This window comes from Neopsephotus bourkii, unplaced genomic scaffold, assembly GCF_033783945.1.
Source record: "Neopsephotus bourkii isolate Nb327-2 ecotype Australia unplaced genomic scaffold, CSIRO-AGI_Nbou_v1 NB_1574, whole genome shotgun sequence".
NCBI classification, from domain to species: Eukaryota; Metazoa; Chordata; class Aves; order Psittaciformes; family Psittacidae; genus Neopsephotus; species Neopsephotus bourkii.
Window position 1 is genome coordinate 5268158 of NW_026902050.1, and position 20036 is coordinate 5288193.

The 20036-nt window shown below is 39.4% G+C and overlaps 1 protein-coding gene across 1 annotated transcript in view; it reads right to left on the reverse strand.

Moving 5' to 3' along the window:
- Positions 1-20036, reverse strand: part of IFT80 (intraflagellar transport 80) — a 58176-nt gene that overhangs the window by 16997 nt on the left and 21143 nt on the right. Inside the window, exons 7-8 of the mRNA XM_061371652.1 lie at positions 16542-16679; positions 3226-3405 (exon numbers count right to left, since the gene is read on the reverse strand). Of these exons, the coding sequence (XP_061227636.1) occupies positions 3226-3405; positions 16542-16679 (318 nt within the window). The remainder of the gene's footprint in view (positions 1-3225; positions 3406-16541; positions 16680-20036) is intronic.

Consider the following 20036-nt stretch of genomic DNA (forward strand, 5'->3'; position numbering starts at 1 on the left):
AACCTTATAAACCAGAGGTTTGTAAGGTTCTATGAACTCAGAAACAATGAAGAGCTGGATGGAGTTCCTTAAAAGAAAGCAGTAATTAACATGTATTTAGAATACATAACATATAAGCAGAATACTACACCTGCTGTTGAGAAAACCATCTGAGATCAGGGAAGTGTGAAAATTCCTATTTTAAGACTCAGTGTTCAGTTGCTGACTATCTAAATGTTTGAAATATAATATTTCACTAATCCCATAGAAACAATTCAGCAATGTCCAACATTAGGATAGATACATTGTCTAGATGTAGAATAACTCTAGCACACATTTTAATGGTAACACAATCTGAAGTAAGGGAAATTTAGGAGATGGCCTTGGTGACCAGTAACGAATGGTGTCCCTCAGGGATGGGTGTTGGGACCGGTCTTATTCCAACATCTTTGTCGCTGACATGGACAGTGGGGTTGAGCGTGCCCTCAGCAAGTTTGCCGATGACACCAAGCTGTGTGGTTCGGTTGATACGCTGGAGGGAAGGAATGTCATCCAGAGGGACCTTGACACGCTTGTGAGGTGGGCTGATGCCAACCTCATGAAGTTTAACCATGCTAAGTGCAAGGTCTTACACCTGGGTCGGAGCAATCCCAGGCACAGCTACAGGCTGGGCAGAGAAGAGATTCAGAGCAGCCCTGCAGAGAAGGACTTGGGGGTGCTGGTCAATGAGAAAATGAACATGAGCCAGCTTCAGTGTGCGCTTGCAGCCCAGAAAGCCAACCGTATCCTGGGCTGCATCAAAAGGAGTGTGACCAGCAGGTCGAAGGAGGTGATCCTGCCCCTCTACTCTGCTCTTGTGAGACCTCACTTGGAGTATTGTGGGCAGTTCTGGTGACCTCAACATAAAAAGGACATGGAACTGTTGGAACAAGTCCAGAGGAGGGCCACAAAGATCAGGGGACTGGAGCATCTCCTGTATGAAGATAGGCTGAGAAAGTTGGGGCTGTTCGGCCTGGAGAAGGCTGCGTGGAGACCTCATAGCAGCCTTCCAGTATCTGAAGGGGCCTATAAGGATGCTGGGGAAGGTCTCTTCATTAGGGACTGTAGTGATAGGACAAGGGGTAATGGGTTAAAACTTAAAACAGGGGAAGTTTAGATTGCATATAAGGAAGAAATTCTTTCCTGTTAGGGTGGTGAGGCACTGGAATGGGTTGCCCAGGGGGGTTGTGAATGCTTCATCCCTGGCAGTGTTCAAGGCCAGGTTGGATGAAGCCTTGGGTGTCACGGTTTAGTGTGAGGTGTCCCTGTGCATGGCTGGGGAGTTGGAACTTGATGATCTTAAGGTCCTTTCCAATCCTAACTATTCCATGATTCTAACAGGCTGTGCCTTTGCCATTACTGTGAAAATTTACTCAAACGATGTTTCACAAAAATCACAGTCTGCCTGTAATTGACGAAGTTTTTTTGAGCTCAAAGATTTTAGGCAGCTGAACTCTAAGGAGATACTGTATGACAGGGATGTTGGTTGGTTGTTTATTTGGCGTTTATTTTGTTGGGTTTGTGGTTGGAGTTTTTTTAAGATGTCACCATTCTGAAGGTGGTAGCTTCTTTTCCATTTTCTCCATTATGCAACGAATTGCAAAACAAGGACTGAACTCAATTATTATGAAAGCCTAGAAACTATTTCCAAAGACATATTAATTGCTATGTCCACTGCAGCAGTACGTCCATAATTAACTTAGCTATTGTAGTACTCAGAAAAGAAGAATGCATCCTGAACAATTTGGTAGGTAATATTTTCCTACATTATTATTTATAAACACTTATTATAAAATAATAGAATAAAAAATTAGTCCTGAATAAGGGTCAGTTATACTTCCTCAGTTGTTTGCATATTCAAACACTCTGGAGATTATTCACAGAACCCATCTCTTACGAGTCGATGTCTGGGAATGAAAGAAGAAATATGAATTTCTACCTGCTAATTCGTCTTCTGTGTTCCCAGACACTGACTCATGTTAACCCACCCACCAGACCAAACTGCAATACAGCATTTCTGTTGTTACAACTTTTCCCAGTTACATATTCAAGATTAAAAGAATCAAGACCCAAAAAAACATTTAAGGGCCTAATTAGGAATTTAAGAACTTGACTTGGATATTTAAAATATTGGCCAAGTATCCAATACCGAATGTGTAATCTGGAAAATTTGTAAGAATGGAAATCTTATATTATCCCCATGTTCAGAGAGTGAATGTTGTGAGTCAGTGTCTGGGAACACAGAGGGTGAATTAGAAGGTAAAAATTCATATTTTTGTATTAATTCCCAGATATTTGGTAACCTAAATGTGGATTCAGGCCAAGATTTTTCAAAAGAAGGATCCTGAACTTAAGCTCCAGAAACCACATGTAGGGGACTGTTTCATTTCCAGCAGTGCTGAGACTTGGCAGCTCCCACTGAGGTCAATGCCTATTGCTCAGTACTCAGATGGAAGCACCATGCAGGTACCTGATGTGTATTATATATGACAAATTTCTGTAGCTTTGAAGGATCTGATTCTAGGCTGTAATACAGTATGTGATGCAGAAAAGCACATTACAACCCTTTACAGTTATAGTCAGCAACTGAATTTATCTGGAAATGCCCTAAGATAGCAACATTCATCATAGCTCATTAGCAACAGGTATACTGTAAACCTTATGAAAGTATTAGCTACCACAAAATGCATCAGTGCCTCAAACAACTCATGAATTCAGATTAAGTAAAGTAAGCTACTCTGTATTATCCACACCTAGTTAAGCAGCTTCATCTTTGCTGACAGTTACTGTAATACTATTTAATGTGATGCTTTGGGTTTGCCAATGTATTTGTATTGTTTTCAGCATAAACATCTTCATTACACTTGAAATGTTCTCTCTTGTAAGTGGCCTCTCACAGCTAATTTCACATGCTCTTCAAATGGGCTTTGTGTTCTTATAGAGGATAGAGTACTTCTGAGTTACGTAATCCTGGTCCATCTGGTGGTATCGTTTGGTTAACATGGATCTGATCTTCTGTACAACTGATAATTATTTATACCATTTGCTAAATCTGGCCATTTTATGATCTTAAATGCTTTCAGTCGTATATACATAGGGGAAAAAAAGCATAATGTTATGTCAAGGATTAAAAATAGCCATTTTGTATTAAAAAAAGACTTAGAAAACAAATAATGAGAATGCACAGCTCTGAACTGTAAAGATTACCTCCATGGTTCTCCTCTTAATTAAAGTTATTTCAAAGTTCTTCCACTCCCAGCGCTGCTCCACAACATGGGCAAAGATGACATGTCCATTACCACATGCGCCAGCTAACTGAGTGCCATCAATAGACCAAGCAATATTATATATGCTGCCAGTGTTTGGTTTCTCTAAAGTGTAAGACCACTTGCAGAAAAAGAGAAAAGAATTGTTAATGCTTTTAGTACTTTTTGGAAATGATTCATTGTAATAAATAGATTTGCAGGTTTACATTTTTTTAAGAAATGTCAATGAACTAATTTTTTATTATTGCTTGACAAAAGAAATGTCTTAAGCCAGACTCTTAACAAACAGGGATACAAAAAGGAAAGCCATCAGGTATGGCAGAAATGAAATATGTCACAATGCCTAAAGTACATTAACTAGAAGTCATCTAGTCACAATACACTGAAAGTGTACTCATTATAAATCTAGACTATCAATACATAAAAATTAAACAAATGTACTTAGAACCAATTATAGTGGTTACACAAGTGCAAGGGGCTATGGTCATAACTGTAATGAATTCAGTTTATGCTGCAGTGAGATCACTTCCTGAATACAGAAGGAGCAAGGCCTGGGCAAAATCAGACTACTTAGACAAGGTACTCCTATCCCAGCATACAGAGAATTGCAAAGCTCTTGTGTTGCTTCTCTGTGCTTCCAACATAAGGGAATTGGTGGATTAGGAAAGCTCTGAAAGCAAAGCCTGAATACTGTTCTCTTCCTAACACAAAGCAGCTTGATGCCTTGCCTACCTTTTTCTCTAGTCTCTGTTGATGTACAGGGGAAGGATGTATTAAAAATCTTCAGTTGCTATGCTTTCAGTAAAACCCACAGATTCAAACAATACTGCAATCAAAGTGGTGACACTGGGTCTAGCTCCGGAGAGAGCTAGAAACAATAGTTCTGTGCATTGCATTCACCTTAGACTTGTTCAGAGGGGCTCACAGAGGAGTATCACAGTTTGATGTTGTGAAGGAACATGTCAAATAACTTTATTTCAGAATCCTATTATCAAAGCAAGCAGTGTACCCGCTTTCCTATGCAGCTACAAATTCAAATAGTAGACAAAACTTTCTGTATTGTGTATTTGCTAACTGGGTTGTGCAAGGTGGAAAGGCTTCCTTGGACCCAAATAATGCATTTCTGTGTACTATGGCCAGTATCTTCCTTCATCTTCTACTACTGGTTTACATCTTCTACGGCTATTAAAATACGGTTATCACTTTGGTTTGCTGCTTTTTAAATGGAGGCCCAAATTTGTTTGGCTAAGAGGAAGATGTGAAAGCAGCAGTTACAAACCTTGAAGATCAGTAGGGATTCAGGGACCAGGAGACAGGCAGCTAGCCAGCCTCTGGCAAAGGATACCAGAGATTACACAGCAGTTTATGAATTGCGGGCTGGCTCATTCAAGACGCTTTTAATAAAAATAACTAAGGAGCTTTATACTCTCTAGCAACAGCTTGTAAGTTGCATCTAACATTTTAATTCCTTGTCTGCCCCTCCTCAGGATGCACTGCCCCACATCCTGCCCACGCAGCAGTCTGGAATTGCCTGCTCCAGTGCAATGAGGTTGCAAAGGCAGAGGAAGACCATTAATGAAGCAGCATGTGATTTCTTAACTTTTGACACCCTCTCATATTTTCAAGCTGTTAGCATTGCAAAGAATAAAATTATAAACTGCTCTAGAACAAAGAACAAGGAAGAGGTATTAAACTGAGCATTTGCTTTTTTCCTTCTGATCCATGGCATGAATGTAGTTATGAGAAAAGCTTCCATTTATACTAAATCTAATTTTATTCCTTTTTAATATTTGAATTTCTTCCAACAAAGAACGTTATTCCTAAATTCCTCCAGCCTTATATATGAGACTTCCCTACATTTTATCTGGATACTTATTAATACACTCTTGTAAAAAACTGTAGAATTTTCAGACCATAATATACATCTATTAAAACTAGAAGAATTTTCTGACCAAGACACTTGTTTTCTTTGTCTTGTATAGCAGAAATACAGTTCATACAAATCATCCCGAATCTCCAAACAACTGCTTCCCTGACCATGGATAACAACAAATTAAATAACCTTTTCAAGGACTTTTAGGAAGGCATTAAATCAGGTTTTAAAACAGAAAGCAACTCTCAACTCCTGCTTCCTCAGAGCTATGTAATATTTTAAAAAACTTTTAGCAGTTGAAGAACAACCTGTACATTCAAATACATGTGAAATCTTCAAATCAAATCAGTAAGAAAAAACATGACTGAAGTTAAATGTAGATATCGGATTCTCATGACTTTAAGATACATGATATTATACTAAAGGGGAGACAGTTGGAAGAAAATGCTCACCTAATGTATCTAACACATTTCATATTCTGATTTCTTTTGCAGTACACATAAAACCCAAGAAACAGTAAGTCTCTCACACAAAGTCGTCATGAAATCAGAATTACAGTAAAATAAAGGTGTCCGATTTAAACATTCAATAGCTAGGAAACACAATGGGATGAAATTCAACCTTCCAGTAGTGCTAATGATTTGGAGAATACTATATAAGATGACTTCCTGAATTTAGGCTCTTTTACTGCCTACGCGTGTAAGAGAGGGTGAAAGACAATGTTGGCACTGACTGAACTTCCAATTTCAAGCACTCAATTTTAAGGGTTCAGCTTCCATGCCTCTTGGCTGACAGACATGCCATTCCCTGTCTATACGATCTGCAGATGGGGAAGGCAATTGCAATTTTTGGAGAAAAGGCCACAACTTAATTCTTCTGTCTCAATGGCCTGAATTCTGTATGAAACATTCTATAGTAATTAGAAGCACACTATTTAACTGTCTGACATCCTTACAAGGCTAATGAGTAAGCTCTTGAGGTTGTAGAAGAAGTAACAGTAACAAGCACACTCAGAGAACACTCTATAAATGTCCTGCATTTGAGAGATATTTTTCACAGCTGGCCAGATGTGATCTGTCCGAGAACAGTTTCAAGCAGTACTATTTCAAAACTGAATATTGGGATCCTCCCCAAAAGACAAGGATGTTTCTAAGGTCATTTCCCTTAGATCAAGAATCTACCCATCAGTGAGAATAAAGGGGCATCAAGCCATCAACCAAGAACCAATTTAGGGAGCTTAAAGAATGGTGCTTTGGTGCTGCTACTTTGTGTACAGCAAATACACTGCAGCTCGGAGAGAATACATTTCCAAAACTACTTTTTTAAACCAGAAGTCTTCTTTCCAGGTACTTGAAATACTCTGTAAAATGTTTCCAGATTACAACCTTTTTTTTTTTTTTTTAATATATATAAGGCAATTAAAGTTTTATTTTCCAGTTACTTCTGAAAGCTCTCAGTATAATTCAGACAACTCCAATGATTCATATTCTCTGTAGAAGGCGGGTACATTTATCATGTACACAAGATGTAATAAAAATCATTTAGCTCTCCATTTATAAGATAGAACAATTAAAAAAAAACCAACAGAAAGTATCTGTTGGGTATTTCCTAGATACACTGAGTTTAAAAAGAAAAAAAAAAAAAGAGAGTATGCATATGACTGTATGAATGTTGTTCTAACATTAACTGCAATATTATACTGTGGTATTACTGTTTGGCTTATACTTTTCCACCATCATAATTTTTAATTTAAATCAACAAAAACCAAGAACAAAACTAGTAGTTATAAAAGTTCCATTATATTAAATAAATACATAAACGCAATAACTTAAGCTTCCCTTTTCCGATTGCACAATGTAGTGTAAAAGATTAAGTAATATGGTCATTGAATACTGTCTGACTTCCACGAATAGAAACTGAGTAGGCTTTTGAGATGTTGGTGAAATTATTTCAAGGATCAGATTCAGAGAACCCTGTGTCCTAGGAACAAGGACGGTCTTTTTCACAGCCACAATACTGATGCTCCAAGACTCAGCACAAAAGATGTAGTTAGTTATTATTTCTGGACTGAATGAAGTAAATTAAAAATGGTTATCCCATAATAGTTTTGAAAAAATACATAGTGAAGATGGAGTATTTTCTTGTATTTTAAATTATAAGAGTAATACTGATGTCAGCTGTGCAAAGGACACTGGCTTGTCTCTGTTTCGGCTCCATATGTGGAGTTTTGAACAGGGAATACTGACATAAGCTGAGCTAAAGCTGATACTGATGAACCTCCCCATGATGTCAGAATCTACATAGCATACCTAATCCACTGACTTTAAAAACAATCTGTGGCTATCATTTTTGCTTTTTTTTATGAAAAGAAAATGTGCAATCTCCCCTACAATCCATTCCAGGAATCAAAGTGCAGGACGGACTAACAGCAAATACATGCTCCTCTTCTTCTATGTCCCAACTGCTACAAACCATGATGATTATGCTAGAAACAGCCTCTCATCCAAGGCCAACACAGAAAGGTTCAGGTCCTCTGAAACTAAGGACCTCTATTCTTCTTTTATTTTCCTTTTTTTTTTTTTTATTTTTTTTTCTTCTCTCTCTCCAGTGAAGGGTCAGTTTTCCTTGTGTCCCACAGGGCATTCCACATTAGTGCAGAGATAGCTGGCTTGTGAAAATATAGTCAGAATGTCCATTAAAAGTTGGCAATCAACTCTCACTACGCCTGAGCGATGAACTGACACTTCAGTGCAAACTGCCCAGGAACTTCTCCTCAGAAAATGACTATTAATTCTCTGATGCAATGGAGAGCAAATTGAATCTTACAAGATTAAAAAAATCAATTATACAAAGCAAATAAATACTTAAGTTTCATTAGAAACACCAGAATAAGCACAGGTATCTGGAGTTAGCTTGTGGGAAATATATATGTATGTAGGTGTATATACATACCCATCCTGTCCCCCCACCCCCTCCCAAAATTTTACTAAGTATAATAAGTAATTTACAGTTTAAGACTTATTAGGCTTTTAATTCCTACCCCACAGGATTCCACAAAATACTCTACAAACCACAGACAGTATGTCTAACAGGAGGTAAGGAAATCCAGTGCTACATGTGAATATAGGGCAGTTTACCTGAAGAGGAGAAACTATCCTTGACACAGCTACTGAAGTATAGAACTATGAAGGATTCCTGTTGCTGCTTTAAACTTTTGTTGGACTTGACCCCAGTAATTAATGTGAATCATCAAGAACTAAGCCACAACCTCCATGTAAAGTACAAAGCTGTGTATTAGAAAAACAAAGCAAACCAGAGAATATCTAAAATTCTCCAGAAATCCAAGCACATACATACAATTATTAGACCAAAGAACTAAAAACAGTATGACAAACTCCCATATAAATTTTTAACCAGAGAAAATGAAACATTGATGCAGTTCTTTAAATACATTATTACTTCCATAGATGATCCACATTTTCATTTCCTTCCAGAAGTTACATTAACCAATTCCGATAAATTAAAATATGCCAACTTGGAAAGAATTGGTCAACAACATAACTCCATGGGAAACCTATTCGTAATATTTATTCTTTTATTGAGCTACAAAGAATTCAGGATGATGACTAACAAAGGTAGACGAAATAGAGACAGCACAGAAAAAAAAACCCACTTATTTTTGTTACACTGCCAAATGCATATTTCTGTGAAAGAGACTAAAACTAAATGTAATGGGATCAAAGCTCACTGTAACTCAATAGAAAACAGATTTGCTTGGGGTTTCATAGTACTCTAGTTTAGGGCAATTCAGCACTATCAGTATAATACAAAAACACATGCACTGCATAAATACACTTCTAAAATCTTGCTCTTTCACATCTGTATAATATCTAATGTTATTTTAAAGGACAAATTTTATACTAGTTACACAATTTACTGTACTAAATGAAAATCACAGCTTTAATGCTACACTTAAATTATTTTCAAAGCTTCTCTGTAGATACCTGCTGCATTGTAGTTTCAAAATTCTTAGATGCTTGCTTTCCCCTCATCTGTCAATAGTTTAGAAAAAATAAGGAAAAAAGGACAAAAACTGCTAACTATTTAACATATAACATACTTATGTTAAATATGCTAACTATATTAACTATAGTTAACCATGACCAACCCTGGACATCAAACTAATGTAATCGACTTTCATTAAGTTCAAGTCTGCATCTTTTTGAGAAAAAGCTGAACAGAAACATGTTACCACAAAATTCAATATTTTTTAGGCATAGCACCATACTCACACTTGTTTTAAATGGGGTGGCAGAATGTTTTATTTTCCACAGATATTAAGCAATACTCCCTAAATTTAGTAAGTCTCCCAAATGTTTTTTATAGAATTTATAGTAAAATTAGATATTTAAACATTAGGTATTAGATATTCAATGGCTTGCTATGGAACAGCCACGGAATATAAAAAGCCATGTATAATGGAATCTGTCAAATCTGCAAACTACCAGTCTAGTAAAATGCTCACAATTCATTCAGCAATAAAAGAGAAAATTTGTAGAATGTGCATAATCATTTAAGAACATAAATTTACAGGTTTATACAGAGAATTGCTTTCACTACAAAGCATTGCTAAGCCTAGTAATGAAATCAAGATAGAAGTAAATAAAAGAACAAAATTTAGCAAACAAACATAAATTTATGAAAACAGATTGTAGGAAAAAAAAAATCACCAGACAAAAAAAAAAAAAAAGTTCAACAAGAAATGCACAATTTATTTGGAAAATAACAACTTCCAAAAATCAAATCAAACTGATCAATCCCCATTAAGGGTAAATAAATCATTAACAGAATAAAATCTAAAAGGCCTCCTCAATGTATTTGATATTATTAAAAACTAAATTTGATCTTCATATTTACTAACTTTTGCTGACAATTCTAAAAGAATTAATTTCACCAGTGTTTCACTTTAAAGTTTTTTATCAACTACCCTTTTACAGTCTCCAAGGCACTGCGAAAGCAACCTGTCTTTGGAGCAGATGAGTATGGCCCATTTTCTAAGACAGTTGTACGGGATTGGAATAGGCAAGGAGGAGTTAGTGAATTTCAGTCATTCTTACCATCTCTTACTCTGTAAATATTTTGACCTGATCAGTAATGTCAAGGGAAGCATGCAGAGCCACAGGAAATAGCTTACATAAATGAACTTCTTAAGCACTGCACCCAATCCAAGTGATTAGATTCTGAAAAGCTGTGAACATCAGGAAGGCTTAAGTCTATTCATTAATCCATCCAGCTTTACATTTCAATATATGTATACATTAATCTTAGCTAACTCGGCAGGATTAATGACCGTGGGCACTAAAGCAGTTAATGAATTTCAACATTAAATATATTTTGTTTGATATTCTGTAGGACAGGCATAATTATTTTACCTACATAATGCTATCAGAGTAAAAGTGATTTTTAAACAAAGAAATAAAATTTCTAAAAGTTACTATTAGATTTGTAGGGTTTTTTTTTAACATGAAGCTGTTATAACCAAGTGTCCAGGTAGAAAGAAAAGGAGAAAAGAACATACACTAACAGAATTTAATTTAATTATGCTCCCAAACTGAACACATATGCCAGAGAAGAGTTAATGAGATATATATATATTGCCTGATGGCTCCCTGAGGAGCAATTTGCCAATACAGTTCCATTACATCAGACATAATAAAAATGTCTATGTTGACCAGTAAAAGCCAGGTCTGGTTCTCTTCACACTCCATCATTCTGGTGGTATGTGAATCATTCTCCCTTTCCCCTCAATACCAGCAAAGCTACTTCTTTAGCAACTATTTACATTCAATGGCAGGAAAGAAACTTTCATGAAAAATCATGACTTCTAAAGATAATAAATTATCATTGGTAGCTGCTAAACAGTATCTGGCATCAGCTACTGTCTGTCTTTCTTTAAAGTTGAGTAACAAACCAGGTAAAAGAACACTTAATTTTATGAAAAACTAAATCTATCTGGATTAACATTTTCAAAGTCCACAAGCTTGTTCAATATTCAATGCTGATTAAAGAATTACTGATTTCAGCTATCAGGAGTTGGAAAAATATTTACAGTAAATAATATTACATAATAACTAGCAAGAAAAACAGTAAGGCCCTGGGGATTAGAAACACAAGCTATATGCTACAAAACAGCATAAATGACAGCAAAAAGCCCACAACCAAGTCCGGTATTTTTCTTCCTTTTCCACTGCACCTTAAATGTGCAATCTTTGCCACATTTAAACAGATCTCTACTGAGTGCAAAATGTAATTTAAATTGCTAGCCTTGCCCATACAAATGTGTATTTATTTCAGTTTACCACTTGCTGATACAGCACACTGATCCCAGTACTTGGAAAGGAGATAGAAAGTGCTTGTAGAAGAAGAAGGCATGGTTTAAAAGGATGTTTTAAGAAAATACTAACGGCTAGTCTGATTGTTTAAACCAATGTATGTTACATAATGTCTTCCAACACAGATGTAATTATCCTGATAGAAATTTACACAAATATACTTTATTTGGCTTCATGAGGTGAAATATGGTATGTATATATAAATACTTGTACAACAGCACATTTACCCCGGGAGATGGAAAGGTGACAGTCAGGGTAGATTACTTTTTAAATTACATAGTAAGCGGAGTTACGTGTCATACTGAAATGGAGAAAAATCTTCCAATCTACCTTGCCTAGGAACAAAAGCCTTGAGGAAATCCTAAAGGACACTCCCAAAGAAAAGCAGCAGGTGTATCAGCAGATAGGTGCACCAAGCTGGTAAAGGTGGGTGAGAAAATCCCACAATCAGTGCCTAACATTAACCCAGCCAGAAGAATGGGAGGGAGAGGAAGAGGTGTCCCCACTGGTGATGTAGCCATTTAACAATCATCTCGGTGTTCACCCTCTAACAGCTGAGGCATGACTGCAAAATATTTATGACTGCACACAAAGAGACAATTTTTCCATTTTCTTCTGCAAGGAGAGATAGTATCCAATTTTGAACAAAACCAATGCAAACAAATCTAACAGTAAAATATATCTTATTTAAAAGCATAATTTCAACGATGAAAAATATTTGAGGATGGAAACTGCAATCTTCTCTCCAGTGTTATACCAAAGATACAGAAAATATCTTCTTCATTATTTTAATACCTATTTCAGAATCTTTTTTACTTATGTGAGTAGTAATCCAACCTTTCGCACAAGTTCATGTTTTAGGCTCCAATTTTATTCACTGCTTTACTTTTCTGACTTCCTAGTGTGTTTGTCAGACACAGGTAACAAAAATCTCCTTAACATAAAGACATTAAAAATGTAGATATTAAAATAAACCAACTTTTTAAAAAAATCAGAAAATTAATACATTCTGAAATAAAATTACATGCAAGTTCTTTTGTTTTCAAGAATATTATAATAAAATTTTATTTCTACAGATGAAGTAGCATTAGGATTTTTTCTAAGCAAGTAAGAGGAAAAGGCACAGAAAATAGAAGCAACCTCCATTTCTAATTTAATGCCTACCTTACACTTTTGTCAGTGAAGATCAGTGAAATCAGAATCAGTATAGGAAGTGAAATATGAAGACTCAGAGGTCTTTTCCTGAACACCTTTTCCCACATAATTTTTACAGGCTCTTCTTCACTAACGTAAAAATACTTGAAACACGTAGTTCAAGTTCATGCTAAGGAGAACCACGACTGCAGTGTCCAAAAACACCACAGCAAATACTGTTCTCCCAAATGTAAGCCAAACAGTAACAAAGACAAGAAAAGAGATAGAAAATGGGACAATAAAAGTTCCAAACCAGCACGGTTCTATGCAACACGAGGCTGCACAAATCACTGCAGAACCACAAGAAATTCCCCAGAGACAATCACGTCAATCTGTGGTCTGAGCAAATTTAGAGTACCAATGAAGGTAGATAAAGCAAGCACGGTGTTGGCAGCTGCAATGATAATGGCCACCTTTTACTAGAGTTCTGTGCAGAGCAACAGCTTACCATCACCAACATTATCTTCCAGCAGAAAGACAGCTGGAAGACAACCTGGATTCATCCTCGATCTAAACATTGGCACCTCACTGATTATGTTTTAGTGTGCCAGAGAAATATTCGTGATGTCTGCCAGACCAGAGCGATGCCTAGTGCAGAATGTCAAACAGACCACTTCCTTGTGTGTTGCAAACTTAATTTCCACCTCAAGCCCAAACCTAAGAGGGGCGGCATTCCGAGGAGGAGGCTCAATGCTAATAATATCCAAATAGCTGCAGTGAGGGACAGCTTTCAGGCTAACCTTCAAACTAGGCTTGAATCAACTTATAGATTCTTCTCCTGAAGCGCTTTGGCAACATATTAAAAATAGCATCCTGCAGTCCTCTGTAGAATCCATTGGGTTCTCCTCCAAGAAGAACAAAGACTGGTTTGATGATAGCAACCAGGAGGTCCAGGAATTGCTGACAAAAAAGATCCGCTCATCAAGCACACCTCGCTCAGCCACTCTGCCATGTAAGAAAAGCAGCCTTTCGTCTTGCATGTATTAAACTCTAACAGAAACTGAGAGACATCCAGAACAAGTGGTGGCTCAACCTAGCAGAAAAGACTCAACTATGCACAGATTTGGGTGACCACAGAGGATTCTGAGGCTCTGAAGGCAGTGTACGGACCCACATTTCAGGTTCAAGGCCCCTTACTTAGTGCAGATGGCCAAACGCTTCTTACAGATAAAATCTCCATCCTGAATCATTGGCCTGAACATTTTCAAACCCTCTTTAGTGCTAATCGTGTAGTCCAAGGCGAAGGAATCCAGCACATTCTGCAACATCTGGTGAAAAATGAATTGGATTTAGCCCCTACCATGGGAGAGACTCTTAAGGCCATACAGCAGGTGAAGACTGGCAAGGCAGCTGGGGTTGACAGAGTCCCACCTGAAATCTGGAAGCATGGAGGCCAAGCACTTCACGCTAAATTTCATGAGCTACTTGTGCGCTGTTGGGAACAAGGTAAATTACCATCAGACTTTCGTGATGCAATCATCGTCACTCTGTATAAGAAAAAAGGTGTCAAGTCAGACTGCTCAAGCTACCGTGGTATAGCTCTGCTCTCCATTGCTGGTAAAATTCTTGCAAGAATACTACTAAACAGACTAGTACCTGCTATCGCAGAAGGACTTCTACCTGAAAGTCAGTGTGGTTTCAGGGCTAATAGAAGTACCACAGACATTATATTTGTTCTCAGACAACTGCAAGAAAAGTGTAGAGAACAGAACATTGGGCTATATGTAACTTTCGTTGACCTCACCAAAGCTTTTGACACTGTGAGCAGAAAAGGCCTGTGGCTGATCCTGGAACGATTAGGTTGTCCCCCCAAGTTCCTCAAAATGATCATTCTGTTACATGAGGACCAGCAAGGCCAAGTCAGATATGGCGATGCACTCTCTGAGCCCTTCCCAATAACCAATGGTGTGAAACAAGGTTGCATTCTCAAACCAACTTTATTCACAATCTTCTTCAGCATGATGCTCCAAAGGGCTACGGCAGACCTCGACGAACAAAACGGCATTTATATTCAATATCGTACCGATGGAAGCCTATCCAATCTAAGGCGACTGAAGGCCCACACTAAGACCCTAAACCATCTTGTCCGTTAACTGCTTTTTGCTGATGATGCTGCCCTTGTTGCCCACACAGAAGCAGCTCTGCAGCATTTAACATCTTGCTTTGCGGAGTAGGCTGAGCTTTTTGGGCTGGAAATCAGCTTGAAGAAGACAGTAGTCCTCTACCAACCTGCACCACAAGAAGATTATCGCCATCCCCATATTACCATTGGCAAGTCAGAGCTTAAGACAGTTCAGCAGTTCAGCTATCTGGGAAGCATCATTTCCTCGGATGCCACGATCGACAAAGAGATAGACAACAGAATAGCAAAGGCATATAGAGCCTTTGGGAAACTCCATAAAAGAGTCTGGTGTAATAAACACCTGAAGAAAAGTACATAGATCAGTGTCTACAGAGCCATTGTATTGTCTACTCTTTTATATGGGTCTGAATCATGGGTTATCTACCATCAATCACCTGCGACTCCTCGAACGCTTTCATCAGCGCTGCCTCCGTACAATTCTGAACATCCATTGCACTGACTGTGTGTCAAATGTCACTGACCTCGAACAGGCAGGGGTCACCAGTATCGAGGCCATATTGCTGAAACTGCAGCTGCACTGGGCGGGGCACGTCTCTAGGATGAAGGATCACCGCCTCCCCAAGTTCGTGTTTTATGGTGAACTTGCCACCAGTAGCCGCAAGAGAGGTGCCCCAGAGAAGAGATATAAGGACTCCCTGAAGTAATATCTTAGCCTTGGCCAAATTGACTATCATCAGTGGTCCACCTTGGCCTCCAGTCGGGAGACCTGAAGGCACACCATACATAATGCTGTTGACTCCTTTGAGAGTTCACGAAGAACTAGTCTCGAGGAGAAAAGACAACGCAGAAAGAATCACGCACCACCTATACCACCCAAAGAGACCTGTAGCTGGATTTCCCTATCCCACATTGGCCTTCTTAGTCATCAGCGCGCTTGTAGTAAGCATGGGTAAAGCCCTTCCCAAATCTTCGTTCACGAAGTCAAGCCATGATGATAAGTTTAATTGAAAAAAAAAAGAGAAAAAAGAGAGAGAGAAGATGATAAGAGAAAATAAAGGAGATACCTTTGGAACCTTTCTTCTCTCTAGCAGTAAAAGAGGGATAGTAATAGAGACACACAGATGAGAGGATTAAAATATGTCTTCAGCTGGAAAACCTGCGCCCTGTCTAGACATCAGAAGTAGCATGAATGTTCTCTAAGATCCTCTCCTACTCCTGCCTTAGCCTTGTCATTTCTAGTGCCTAACAACTGCATTTGGTGATCTCCTCATGAGATGTGCTTGTCAACTTAGTGTTTTTTAAGGACAAAATCTAAATAATAAAAGCACAGGACATTGTTCTTCTGCCTCCATTTTAAAGATAGGTTCCTTGCTTTTCATGGTTAATAACTGGATTTTATGATTGCCTTACATGACCTGCTTGTAAAGTCTTTTGTGTTTTAAGGAGAAAAGCTAAAAAATGCACAGAAAAAGTTAATGTCCTGAACAGCAAAACGTTATAAAAATTTTTTATCTGAACCAAAATATACTGAGAAGTGAAGCTAAGCATATCAAGGCAATACTTACTCAGATACACATAGAAGAAAGGTGCCGGAAGTCATGACTAGTTTTTGCTAATAAAAATAGCCACCTGTCCACATAAATCAGGAATATTCACTGCATTATCAATAAATCTGTACAATTCCGCATCTGCTATTTCTCAGAGTTGTTACTTACCCCAGTCTTATCGCATAGACGCAAAGTATGAAAAGACCCCACAGCAAATAATTCTCCATCCACAGCCCAGGCAACAGATGTTATAGGATACTCATGGGGCTGTGAGCTGTACAACAGACGTCCATAACTGTCCCAAACCTTTAAAAAAAAACAACCCCAAAACATATATATATATATATATGAACACAGTTTGGGTGTATTTTTCATTATTCTAGAGCTATTACTTTCCCTCTTGATCATAGAAATTGCAGAAATACACTAAGTTATTTCATTGCCTTTTAGTGGAACTGGAAAAAACTTTTACCGTTTTATTAGGGTTTTATACAAAAACTGCATTATAGTTCACTTTTTATTACATGTTGTTTCTAATCAATATTGGTTTGTTTAATGCAATAGACTTCACTTTTCTGCTATGGCAAATATTATGTTATTTTGTATAAAATATTTTGAACTAATGGGTTTTATTTCTTGCAAATTACTGTAAGTCTGTAAAATAACCACATTTATTCCATTTGCACTCATTTCCCAACATTTGTAACTCTGCAAATTTCCAGATCAAGGTTTTCTCACTGAAATCAACAGAATACCAGGAAGCCAACTCATAGGCTGAAGTCATTTGATCTTAACACTTCGATAATTTTTTAAAATTTCTTCATTGTGTATGTATTTATCACAGCCATTATACACTTAGAGAATGCTAAAACCAATATACAGTTACCAAGTTCCTACTTAAGGTAAGAAAAACAGTGTTTTCTATTTTGGATACAGGCAAGAAAGAAACTGATAAGAAAGAAAGAAGGGTCATTGTAGTAGGTGATTCCATTCTGAAAGGAACAGAGGGCCCGATATGCAGAGTTGACCCTCATCATAGGGAAGTGTGTAGTCTGCCTGGAGCCCGGATCAGGGATATCACCAGGGTGCTCCCCAACCTGGTGCGCCCGACAGACTACTACCCGCTGCTGGTCTTCCAGACGGGTGAGGGGGAAGCTGCTTACCGCAGTCTGAGGGGGATAAAGAAAGACTACAGGGCCTTGGGGGCAGATGGTGAAAGACTCTGGGGCTCAAGTGATCTTCTCCTCACTCCTTCCATCTTCCGTTGATGATGTGGGACAGAACGGAAAAATCCAGTCCATAAACAATTGGCTTCGAGGCTGGTGCGGCAGGCAGGGCTTTGGATTCTTTGATAACGGCTGGTTTTATAGGGCACCAGTCTGGACAATGGCATGTGGGAAAGCTTTATCTCGCAGAGGCAAAAGGATGCTGGGGCACGAATTAGCAGGGCTCATTTGGAGAGCTTTAAACTAGATTTGAAGGGGGATGGGGTTGTATCTGGGCTTGCCCCAGTGTGGCAGCACTCTAGAATTGATGAAGACTGGGAGGCCTCCTGTAATCCTAGGGTGAAATCGGTGTGCTCATCTCGCTCCCTGAAATGTCTGTACACCAATGCGCGCAGCACAGGAAATAAGCAGGAGGAGCTAGAAACCTGTGCTAAGTCAGGAGATTATGACCTGGTGGCAATTACAGAGACGTGGTGGGACAGCTCACATGACTGGAGTATAGTCATGGAGGGCTATGTCCTTTTCAGGAAAGACAGGCCAGCCAGGCGGGGTGGTGGGGTTGCTCTTTATGTGCGAGAGCAGCTACAATGTGCTGAGTTCTGTCCAGGGACAGATGACGAGCGAGTTGAGAGTCTGTGGCTGAGAATTAAGGGGAAGGCTGGCAGGGGCGATACTGTTGTGGGGGTCTGTTACAGGCCACCGGATCAGGGTGAGGAAGTTGATGAGGCCTTCTACAGGCAGCTGAGAGCGGCCTCACAGTCAAAGGGGATTTTAACTTCCCTGATGTTTGCTGGAAGGACTACTCAGCAACCCAGCCGCAGTCCAGGAGGTTCCTCCAGTGTATGGATGATAACTTCCTCATGCAAATGGTGGATGAGCCAACCAGGAGAGGAGCGCTGCTGGATCTCATCCTCACTAACAAGGAGGGTCTGGTCGAAGCAGTGAAGGTTGAGGGCTGCCTTGGTTGCAGCAACCACGAGATGGTGGAATTCAGGATCTTGCGTGGTAAGACCAGTAGAATAGCAAGTAGAATTGCAACCCTGAACTTTAGCAGGGCAAATTTCGGCCTTTTCAAGCAATTGCTAGGGGAAATCCCATGGGCAAGCCTGCTTGAAGGTAAAGCGGCCCAAGACAGTTGGTTGGCATTCAAGGACTGCTTTTTCCGAGCTCAAGATCAGACCATCCTGACACATAGGAAGTCAAGGAAGAGGGCCAGAAGACCTGCGTGGCTAAATAGGGTATTGCTGGGTATGCTCAAGCAGAAGAGGAGAGTTTACAGGTCATGGAAGGAGGGGCTGGCCACTTGGGAGGAATATAAGGCTGCTGCTAGAGGATGTAGGAAGGAAGCTAGGATGACTAAGGCCTCCTTGGAATTAAAGCTGGTGAGAGGGGTCAAGGACAGCAGAAAGAGCTTTTTCAAATACACGGCAGATAAAACTAACACCAGAGGCAATGTAGGCCCGCTGATGAACGGGGCGGGTGCCCTGGTGACAGAAGATAGAGAGATGGCAGAGTTACTGAATGACTTCTTTGTCTCTGTCTACTCTGCCGGAGGAAGTCCTGAAGAGCCCTGTACCGCTGAGACCTCAGATGAAGTCAGGTCAACAGAGTGGATTGCCTTAGTCGATGAGGAATGGGTTAGAGACCGGTTGACCAATCTGGATATCCATAAATCCATGGGTCCAGATGGGATGCACCCGCGGGTGCTGAGGGAACTGGCGGAGGTCATTGCTAGACCGCTCTCCATCATCTTTACCAAGTCTTGGGAAACGGGAGAGGTGCCTGAGGACTGGAGGAAAGCAAATGTCACTCCTGTCTTCAAAAAGGGCAAGAAGGAGGACCCGGGTAACTATAGACCAGTCAGCCTCACCTCCATCCCTGGGAAAGTGATGGAACACCTTATCCTTGGTGCCATCTTAAGGCATATCAAGGATAAGAGGGTTATGAGGGGCAGTCAACATGGCTTCACCAAGGGGAAGTCATGCTTGACCAATCTCGTAGCCTTTTATGAGGAAATAACACGGTGGATGGATGATGGCAGAGCGGTGGATGTGGTCTACCTTGACTTCAGCAAAGCATTTGACACAGTCTCCCACAGCATCCTCGCAGCTAAATTGAGGAAGTGTGGTCTGGATGATTGGGTAGTGAGGTGGACTGTGAACTGGCTGAAGGAGAGAAGCCAGAGAGTTGTAGTCTATGGGGCGGAGTCTAGTTGAAGGCCTGTATCTAGTGGAGTGCCTCAAGGGTCGGTACTGGGACCAGTATTATTTAATATATTCATCAATGATTTAGATGAGGGAATTGAGTGTACTATCAGCAAGTTTGCTGATGACACTAAGCTGGGAGGAGTGGCCGACACGCCAGAAGGCTGTGCTGCCATTCAGCGAGACCTGGACAGGCTGGAGAGTTGGGCGGGGAATAACTTGATGAAATATAA